Source organism: Rhamphochromis longiceps, linkage group LG9 (assembly GCF_057381845.1).
Source record: "Rhamphochromis longiceps isolate RC_006_pf linkage group LG9, R_longiceps_female_GT1.1, whole genome shotgun sequence".
Lineage (NCBI taxonomy): Eukaryota > Metazoa > Chordata > Actinopteri > Cichliformes > Cichlidae > Rhamphochromis > Rhamphochromis longiceps.
Genome location: NC_140565.1, coordinates 21,678,879 through 21,689,089, shown reverse-complemented (window position 1 = coordinate 21,689,089; position 10,211 = coordinate 21,678,879). Strand labels below are relative to the sequence as shown.

Below are 10,211 nucleotides of genomic sequence, written 5' to 3'. Positions count from 1 at the left end.
CTCATTCGGCTTTACGGGGAGCAAAAATGCACATCTGGTCAGGTAAATACACGGCCCTCAAGGGGGAAGTAAAGCTCCAGAGGCTGTCGGCAATAAAAAGAAATGGGATTTGATAAGAAGGTGAGAACTTGGATAAAATCTAGGGCTCAATCTAAGGTGGATATTTTATTAAGTTTCTAGATGGTAAACATATAGTCATGTAAGGGGTAAAAATCATAGTTTTCACTGGATGTTTTTTTCCTCTGTAAGCTGTGCTTTTAACACCTCCCCTCTCTGTTCTGTCATCAGTCTTCTAAGCACCATCTGTACCACTTCCATGAAGTTGCATGTACATGTTTACACTTAGCCCCTAAGGTAAACTGAACCACATTTGCACTGATATACATCATCACACCGCGCCCAAACACTTCGGGGCTACTCCCTGTGCAGAGGAGTACTTCAGTCCAAACCAACCATGATGGGTTTAACATGTGATGCGTCCAGACTTGAACTGATAAAGCGATAAGACAATGAAAGCTTGTATGCAGTGGTAACTACATCCAGACTTTCTACAATCTACGAGGAGACTTTTTGGTTTTCTCTCTGGACAGCGAGTGCTTTAAATGAAAGAATGTGCTTTCAGCTGCTCCATTATTTCCTACGAGGTCATCAAAGTGGATGGATTCACATGGTATGCCAGATGCAACCATCACATTTACCCACACTTATGACCTCCTGAAGCTGGGTTTGTGTCTCCTTTCAGGGTCTCGTGAGACTCATGAGGCAATGTGTTGACTATACCGCAGCATACTTTAGTATATTAAATGCAAAATTAGAGTAAATGTGAAAACATTAATTTTTCAGTATTCAGGGTTTTTTTTTAATTGAATTAGACAATAAGTTAAAAAATAGTTTGCTGAGTTTCAAAATAAAGTCACTCATATCTGTCAGAAAAAAGGAAGAACATTTTGCAGAAATATTTTCAGTAAAGCAAATCAGTGTTGCCAATATTCAGTACAGAAAGAAGGAAAACCTTTCAAGTAAAAATGACACATCGATCTTCATTTAGCTTGAATTCTTAATGAATTCTGCTCTCTTTGCTGTGCAAAATTACAGTGCACAAGTTCTTTTAATGGGGCACAAACCAAATGGAAATGTAATTAAAAAATCACAAATAAAACCTTGACTGACTCAGGGTAGAAAACAATGTAACTTACACTGCAGAAACATGATTATTAGCACCAGTAGTAACTTTTGAAGCAATACGCAAGTTCAGTCACATTTTACCTGAAACACAATTTTATACACAATGGTCATCTGCACAACCTCACACAGTAGAGCTAATTGCTAGCAAATCAACCAGGGTGGATGAATGATGGTTACCATGACAGAGCAATGAAAATCATGACAATCTACAGCATAGACGATTTCCTGAAAGATTTTTGTTTTGAATCAAAAAATGAAGCAGTAATGTGACAGAAATCCTTACCCTGCTAGCTTGGTTTTTGTTTCAATTTGTGTATCAAAACTGTTAATTGCCTTTGTTACTTCCCTGGCCTCTCTATTCTCTGTCTGACAGAGGTTATTTGAATGCAACTTTTTCAAGATTTTAAAGCATCTGCTTTAAAAAAAGAATCGCATCAGAAGAACAGCTTGTGCACAAAACTTCAAATCATACAACCAAACAAAAAAAAAAATTGGATGAAAAAAAGCGAAGCGTGGTTGAAAGACTTGACATCATAAGGCCGTCAGGTAGTTCAAGGATCAATAAAGGACACTGCAATATAGCGGGTGCCGCCGGTTGTGGGTAGGCCTTCATGCAGGTGAGTCAGTCGTCCCGGGTGCATGAAGCTCCAGCCTTTCCTCGGTGATTCTATGCTACAGTTATACCGATGGAAACGGCAACCCCCTCCCTAAAAAAAGTAAATTGGATTTATAATTGTGAAATAAATCACTGGGTTAACAATACTCATCAGACAGATTATCTAATTGGAAAGCTTAAAATAAAATCTACATTTAAAAAATATATATAACAGCTATAATATTAGTGTGACTTATGCCCCATAATACAAGTCCTTACCTGAAAGTCTATGCCTTTGTTATTGAGAGCAATGTTAATGGTGAAGGTAGAGGAGTCATGGTGGGGCCTCAGGTAGGCTTGTCTCTCAGGAGTGTATTTTACAACAAAGTTCATCAAAGCATAACCCTGTGACAAAAGGATAGAAATGCATTGGCTGACAGTACTGATGTTACCTTCAAATAAAGAATTATGCTTACAATGTGTTTACAATATGGTAATACTATTCTAATAAGTGAACCTGTCCACCAGTATTACTTTATTATTATAAGGTTACTATCACTTTAAAATCTGTATAAAATTTTTTTAAAATACATGGATGTCGCCTCCAGCTCGCACTGGAACGGTTCGCAGCCGAGTGTGAAGCAGCGGGAACGAGGATCAGCACCTCCAAATCTGAGGCCATGGTTCTCAGCCGGAAAAGGGTGGAGTGCCCACTCCGGGTCGGGGATGAGTTCCTGCCCCAAGTGGAGGAGTTCAAGTATCTCGGGGTCTTGTTCGCGAGTGATGGGAGAAGGGAGCCGGAGATCGACAGACGGATTGGGGCTGCAGCTGCAGTAATGCGGACGCTGCACCGGTCCGTCCGTGGTGGTGAAGAGGGAGCTGAGTGTAAAAGCGAAGCTCTCAATTTACCGGTCGATCTACGTCCCTACCCTCACCTATGGCCACGAGCTGTGGGTAGTGACCGAAAGAACGAGATCGCGGATACAAGCGGCAGAAATGAGCTTCCTCCGAAGGGTGGCTGGCCTCTCCCTTAGAGATAGGGTGAGAAGTTCGGCCATCCGGGATGGGCTCAGAGTAGAGCAGCTGCTGCTCCACATCGAAAGGAGCCAGCTGAGGTGGTTCGGGCATCTGACAAGGATGCCCCCTGGGCGCCTCCTGGGTGAGGTGTTCCAGGCATGTCCCACCGGGAGGAGGCCCCGGGGCAGACCCAGGACACGCTGGAGAGATTATATCTCTCGGCTGGCCTGGGAACGCCTTGGTATTCCCCCGGACAAGCTGGAGGAGGTGGCTGGGGAGAGGGAGGTCTGGGCCTCTTTGCTTAGGCTGCTGCCCCCGCGACCCGGCCCCGGACAAAGCGGATGAAGATGGATGGATGGATGGATGGATGTCAATTTTATTGCTAGCAAGTTCTGATAGTGTTTCCAGTATAATATTATAGTATTCCTACTAGACATACATACAAAGGCATATGTATGTTTCCTACTACAGTTTTTAGGGCCACTGAAGATTGGTGAAAAAAATGAGGGAAGGGGAATCGTCTCAGAAATTTGCCACTTTAATCTTGAAGCTTTGCCTTTTTTTCCCCTCATAAATAAATGCACCTTATTGTCTTTCTGATCTTCAGCGGCCCTAAAACGGTATCATAGTTTTCCCTAGTTTCTGGGTACTTATTACCAAATGACTTAAATTTCAGTGTCACATTAAATTATTATAAACACTGTTGACACAAGAGATTAGTTGGATTACTAAGGGGTAATAACTTAAATTTTCCATATTGGCACCTTTTTCTTTCCACCTTACTACCCCATTATTACCATTATTACCACAATATTAACGAGTGGTGATGGGAAATTCTACCAATTTGTCATCCATTGGAAAATTTGTCATCAGTTGTTAAGATTCACATCAGAATCACAAACATAAACATGAATAGCAGGTCAGCAGCTCATTATATGATTAAACTTTTCTGCTGTTATAACTCAGCTTTTACTAGAAAAAGGTCAGATTCACACAAACCTTTGTGTAATAGCCAGAGAAAACTTTTAACGTGACAGGTGATATGAACTCTCGGATGAAATGCAGCCACTCTTTCTCAAACCCAATTTGCTTCATGTGAATGTCATCTGTCGGCACAGTCTCATAGCCTCCAGCAATCCGCTTGTCCTGAGAAAAAGGAGAGAAACAGAGCCCGATGCAGTGTGACTAACGATGGAACAAATGACCTACTATCCTCAAAGTGTGTGTCCACAGTTTTCAAAGTGATGGTGATTGTGATGATGTGCATGTGTTATTTTTTTTTAAACCACAGGCCGTTCTGTTGTCTGCCTGTATGAGACTTAATGACCCATCCAGCTCAGTCGTCTCTCAAACAGAGTCAAAGTATTTGTAATATATTAATCTCCCTGGCCAACTTTGAGCCACTGGGAATTAGACACCATTAAACTAAAACACAGCTGGGTTTTTTTGGTTGTATTCAAATGGCCAACCTTGTGATGACAGCACTAAAATCATTTTTCACTATATGCATTAATCATAGTTGCATGTGTGTAACTTTCTGTGTCATACCAAAACATAACTTTGACATTTAAAAGCTAGCAAGCTAACCAAGAATAGTCTGTTTGATACTTGTTACATCTGGATGCCATTTAACCCACAAACAGTGAAAGAGTGCTTAGAAGTATCAGCAATAGTTAACTCAGTTAATTTATGTAAACTTTTGGGGTAATTTCAAAAATCTAAATTTCTACTGTATAATTTAAAAAAAATCAATAAACCTTTTAGTCATGCTAGTGGTGTTAGCAAATGGTAGCATGCCCTCACACTATTGTTGTGAGCTAAAGCTGGTGCTGCACATAACCAGCCATAACCAGCTTCACTAGCAGGCTTTTTAATCATTATTAATGATGGGAAGAGTGTCTTCTTGTTTCTGGCAACACACAATGGGTATTTGTCATTATATAACATAAATGAAACCATCAGTTGATGAATTTAAAGTACACTGGTTGTATTTAGCCCTAAAAAACTTTAAGATGTTAAGCAAGATAAAGCAGACATATCAAACTATAAGTACATTTCAGTTTTCCCAGCACATCTGTTATGCTAACTAAATTAACTTAGGCTACGTTCACACTGCAGGTCTTAATGCTCAATTCCGATTTTTTGATCAAATCTGATTTTTTTTGCCTGCTTGTTCACACTACAAATAAAATGTGACAGCAAACGCACTCTAGTGTGAACACTCAAAGCGACCTGCATGCGCGAAAGAAGACGTCACACACAACAAGCTGTGTTTAGATGCAGACCAAACAATATTGTTTGACTGATGGCCCTTAATATAAAGACTTCAGACTTTACGTTTCCCAATTTTGCTTTAAGTTATAAAGTTATTTTGTTATTTACATTTGGCCTAATAATTATCCTTATTGCTGTTTTAAAGAGGAGCGGTGCTTCAAAGGATAGTTGCAGATTTCTGTCAGAATCTACAGATTATACAGTACAAATAAAATTTTCACGTTTCTCCAACGTTGTCTTCCCAACAGTTTCACTAACATCTACACTGGATGGCCAGGAAGCGTTCATGATGACTTCTCGGGGGCTGATAATTGGCGTCTGTCTTGTGTCAGTGACGTAAAAGACGGATTTAATGCGACATGACCGTTCAAACAGCAGTCGCTTTCTAAAACATCAGATATGTATCGGATTCAGTACCACATTCGAAAGTGACCCAGGTTGGATTTGAAAATATCGGATTTGTGCTGTTCACACTGTCATACCATGATCGGATATGGGTCGCATAGGGTCAAAAAAAGTCAGATTTGATGCGCTTTCGCCTGCAGTGTGAACGTAGCCTTAATCTTTGCCATCTTCTTTCTTATCATAGTGCTGAATTTTTACGTTCTATACTTTTGGATACATTTAATGTATTTTTTGTCCCTGTGGTGAAGAGGTCAGTGGTTGCATCTCAGTGCCTGGCCTCTCTAATAAATAACCTTTGCTTTTTGGCTCATACTTCTAAACTGAATCCAGTACCACTGATATTTTATTATGCTTGTCACCTTATTAAAATGTGTAAACATAAAACACAGAAAGAATAAGAAGAGCACTGTGCCTGTAGTGTGACGATTACACTTAGCACTTTATGTTCAGTGAAACTGAGCTAACAATACACACCTGGTGTTTGCCTCCAGACCATGAACCGTAATGCTCCATCTCCTCGACTAGTTCATCACAAGCCTTCTCTGAAAAGACTGCGAACCAGAACACATCTGGACATGGCTATAAAACACGCACACACATATTGACACACAAAAAGAGGCCACTGAGAATAGACTTGAATAACACCTTCATGTTGAGCTCTAGTAACTGTAATGTAATACCCAGATATGGTAAAACCAGATGTTGGGATTTTTTTTGCTGCGACATTATGTCATCCCATTTCCCCCCTCGGTCTGTATCAGTATGTTGAAGACATACAGATACACATGTATATATACAAACCTGCTCCAAGTAGTTGTCAGTGAAAATTCGAGTGTAGTTTGAGTGGATATATTTCTCTTTCCAGTCCTGCAAGCAGAAAGTACTTCAAATTAGTGCCCATTTTTTGAACTGTTTTCTGACCTGCATACCTCACAGAGCTAATCTCATCTCCCACAGGGCAGATCCCAGCTTGTCAAATACAGTAGTAAATCATCAGCCAGGAGCCTTATCACACCAAAGTCATTATTCCAAAATTGTCTCACATTTGTAATCGTTCCATTATTGTTAATAACCTTTACAGGTGGCTGTTGTTTATCTCAGCTATTCAGAAAAAAAAGCTTTTTTGTGGTTGAAGGATAATGAGAGATCATAATGACTTACCACAGGGTTTTCAAATATCTGCCACAAGTCATTGTTGTAATGAGAAATGTTATAATTGGCTGTGGAAATGAGCCTCCCAAATTCGTGACGGTTGGTTATGTACATGAAGACTCCCTGCAGCAAGCAGGAGAAAGTTGAGTAAGTTTCATAAAAGTTCGAGAAGCAAAAGATTTCTGATGTTCCACAAGCAAGATTTACTTCTCTACATAATCATCATGCATGCAGTATTAGAACACATGAATACTCATGAGTAGTTATCACTGGCAATGAAACTGACAAACTGATACTTGTGGCAAACTACTAAAAGCTTCATTTGCACAAAACTGAGAATATAGTTGGATTTAAGTGTGCTTAAACACACTGAAATCATTACTGAACTCTATGTTCAAACAGACACAGATGTCATATAAATAATATTAGATTATTTATGGGTGTTGGGGGAGGGTCCTAGAGGGTTGGGAACTGGATAACATGGGGCAGGAGAGGAGTGGGAGAACAGGAACAGAGGGGTGCTAGGGAGGTCGGGACAAAGCAAATCCAGGAATTATATTCCCTCTAAAGTGAAGCATGGGGAGGGAGATGTGTAGGAGTGGTTTGGACTTACTATCAGACTAGGCTTTGTGCTTGATGAAGATGAATGAAAAATTAAGGATAGTTTTGCAATCTCTTTGCACAAGATTCCAAATTGCTAATGTACAAATGCATTCTGTGAAAAACTGTGATTTGCACCAGATGTTTAGCATGACTGCGGGAAAAAATAGTTTGAGCCTAGTCTGAGATTAGTCAGTGTGTTTAGAAAGAGCAGCTGGTAACGTGTGTGTGATGTAGGGTTTGGTTGTTTAGGGTAAAGCATCAGGACAGGGGAACTGCGCACTGTGTGAACTTTTTTGTCTCCTCCGTGATCTCCTCTTAGAAGCAATCATAAAAACATAAAAGATTATGAGTCTTTCTCTGTCTGACTGAGATCATTTTACTTTTAGACCTAAAGTTATCACAAGCAAAAAGTCAACATCAATTTTCGAAAAGTTGCCGGTCATCTTAATTTCTTATGCAACAAGTAGGCAACTCAGTACGAATTTATTAAGAATTTGTAACTGCGCATTTTCAAAAAACAAAACCTCCAATACTAAATTCAGTATAAGGGAAAATTTATTTCTGTACCTAAAACTATGCATGCTACATGGCTTAGATTGGTTTCTGCGTGCTAACCCATTGGAAATGGATGTTTCAGAAAGCAGAGTAGTCAAAACAAATGGAAACCTTTGGGGGCCTGAGCATATGGAATGATTCCGGAGAAGGGGAGTCTTTTTCTCTGTGACTGGTCTAAAATAAAGGAGAAGCATCATGTAAATAAGGTGACATTAGTGAATTCAAAATAAAAAACAGGGTGACAGAGGAAGTACATATGTCACACACATAGGAATTCAGGAGGAGAGGAAACACGCCTGCATGAAAAAGAAGCAAGATTCCCTCTGAAGCTGATGTTTTTGTAGGTTAACATGGGAGCAATGCATGCTGGGGGAGCAGGCCAAGCAAACCAGACAACATACACTGTGTTTGAATCAGACACCGCAGCTGCCAAGTCCAAGTGACGCAAAGCAAGACTAGGTAACAAGTTCACAAGTGAAAAGGAAAAAAAACCCACAAGAGACAAGACCCTTTCTGTCTGGTAGCCAGCCAGGCATCGGTTGTACTGACTGCGCTCAAGACGTAAGGTTAAAAGAAGGTAAAGGATGATGGGATACAAGTGTAGCAGAGAACCTCGCACGACCAAAGAGACACTGTAAACACAGGACGGTCATGACTTGCTGACGAAGACACTCATACATACTCATACATACAAACACTGATACTTGCCAGTCTTTGGTTTCCGTTGAGCTGTTGACTTTTGTTAGTAGCAAATTCATTGCTTAACCAAACTAACTATTATAAATATACCTAAAGTTAGTATGACCTTATACATTCTTGTTGCTAAATTAATCTTAATATTTTACGGACAGTAGTGCTAATAGAGGAATCCTTAAAGATGGCGGTTGTTCCTTCTTACCATGTCTCTGGCATTTCTACATAAAGCCATATCTGGGTCCAGTTTTTCCAGAACAAAGTAGTTCCTTTCTTTCAATTCATTCCTTAAGGCACTGCCCTTGACCAGGTATACATGTGCCATGTAAGGAATGTTCCACACACCCCTAGAAACAACAAGACATAAAGACAGGAAGTGCTTATTTTGTATTAATCCAGTATGTATGTATGTAAGAATGTATTCTTACAGTGTGCAGTAGTGAACTGTGTGGTAGAAAAGAAAAAAAAGCTCAGCATATTCATTTAGAATCTTTTGAAACTTACATAACAACCATTTATTTTCTGCATGCTGTCAATCTGAGTTCCAACTGTTGTGGGTGAATAAGTGTTTCCGTGCAATCTTAGAGCAAATCTAACTTACTAACTTACTTTTAAGCAAAGTCAGTCAGAAATAAAAGTTTAACTTAGTGTTTTTCTCATCAAATCACTTTTCTGACTCTTCACATAGGCCTTCTAAGTTAGCAGGTCTTATTTTTTGTGGCTAAACATGAAGGAAAATAGTTCCAGCACAACTGTGCAAGATTTATTCATAGTTACGGACATGCTCAGAGATCCAGTACCCACATTTGCTTTGTGAACCATGAAATGCAAAGCCATAACTTTGTTTACCCTTATTGCTCTTGTGACTTACACGCGTTTCCTCTGCACAATGTCAACATAATCTTCAGATCGGGCGTAATACCCATCCAGACTCAAGGCTCCCCAGAAGTTGGACCACAGCTTGCCGTGACGAGTGACAAGGGGGCCAATTATTTTTCTGTTGGAAAGTGAGAGACGGAGTGAAGAGATGGTAACTCTGTCAGGGCAGTTAAAACTCAGTGAAATCTCCCAAGCAGGCAGCCACCTATTGCACCAGACCACTTGCCACTGGGGTAAGGCCTCTATCTAAAGTCTCAACCTCTAGCTGGATAGTATACTTTATATTACACTGCAAAGTCAGAAACAGATCACAGAAAACCACGATTCGAACCACACCAGTACATCATGCTGGACTCAATTCAAAGAAGTGTACTTTCTTTCTGTTAAATAAACTGGGAAAAAGTTTGCAAAATAACACCACCATAAATCACAGTGTGGGTTCGTATATATACTGCAGTATGCTAATGGTAAACTTTCTTGGTTGAGATAAATTGGACTTTTGCTCCCACAACCTCTGTGCCAGCTGAGAATTCCCATGCTGTCTTTAAATATCCGTAAACGCCAGTCACAATACCATGCCACGGCCACAGTGACATCTAGTTTATGGGAAGGTTTCTTTAAGATCGTGAGCTGCAGAAGGGCAAAAAGAGGTTGAATGTTTGTTTTTTGTATAATGCAAAGTGGCATTTCTGAGTTAGTTCAATAGACTCTTTTGCTGTATCCATGTGGCCAGAGAAAAACAGGAAGCCAACGCAGCCTATTTTAAAACTTTAATTCACTCAGCTGTAATGTTCCTGTGGTTTTGCCACTTGCGGGATAAACTAAATGGTTCAATGATCACAACAGCTACCAA

General features: G+C 40.0%; 1 protein-coding gene across 2 annotated transcripts in view; it reads right to left on the bottom strand.

Annotated features, from left to right (window-relative positions):
- Window positions 1-835: 835 nt before the first annotated feature.
- Window positions 836-10,211, bottom strand: part of plod2 (procollagen-lysine, 2-oxoglutarate 5-dioxygenase 2) — a 36,182-nt gene continuing 26,806 nt past the window's right edge. The window contains exons 12-20 of one of the 2 annotated variants that reach the window (XM_085418829.1): window positions 9,351-9,476; window positions 8,685-8,826; window positions 7,898-7,960; window positions 6,638-6,751; window positions 6,278-6,343; window positions 5,951-6,055; window positions 3,797-3,943; window positions 2,060-2,185; window positions 836-1,892 (exon numbers count right to left, since the gene is read on the bottom strand). In XM_085418829.1, the coding sequence (XP_085274955.1) occupies window positions 1,737-1,892; window positions 2,060-2,185; window positions 3,797-3,943; window positions 5,951-6,055; window positions 6,278-6,343; window positions 6,638-6,751; window positions 7,898-7,960; window positions 8,685-8,826; window positions 9,351-9,476 (1,045 nt within the window). In that variant the 3' untranslated portion in view covers window positions 836-1,736. The remainder of the gene's footprint in view (window positions 1,893-2,059; window positions 2,186-3,796; window positions 3,944-5,950; window positions 6,056-6,277; window positions 6,344-6,637; window positions 6,752-7,897; window positions 7,961-8,684; window positions 8,827-9,350; window positions 9,477-10,211) is intronic. The other variant, XM_085418830.1, reaches the window with a different exon arrangement.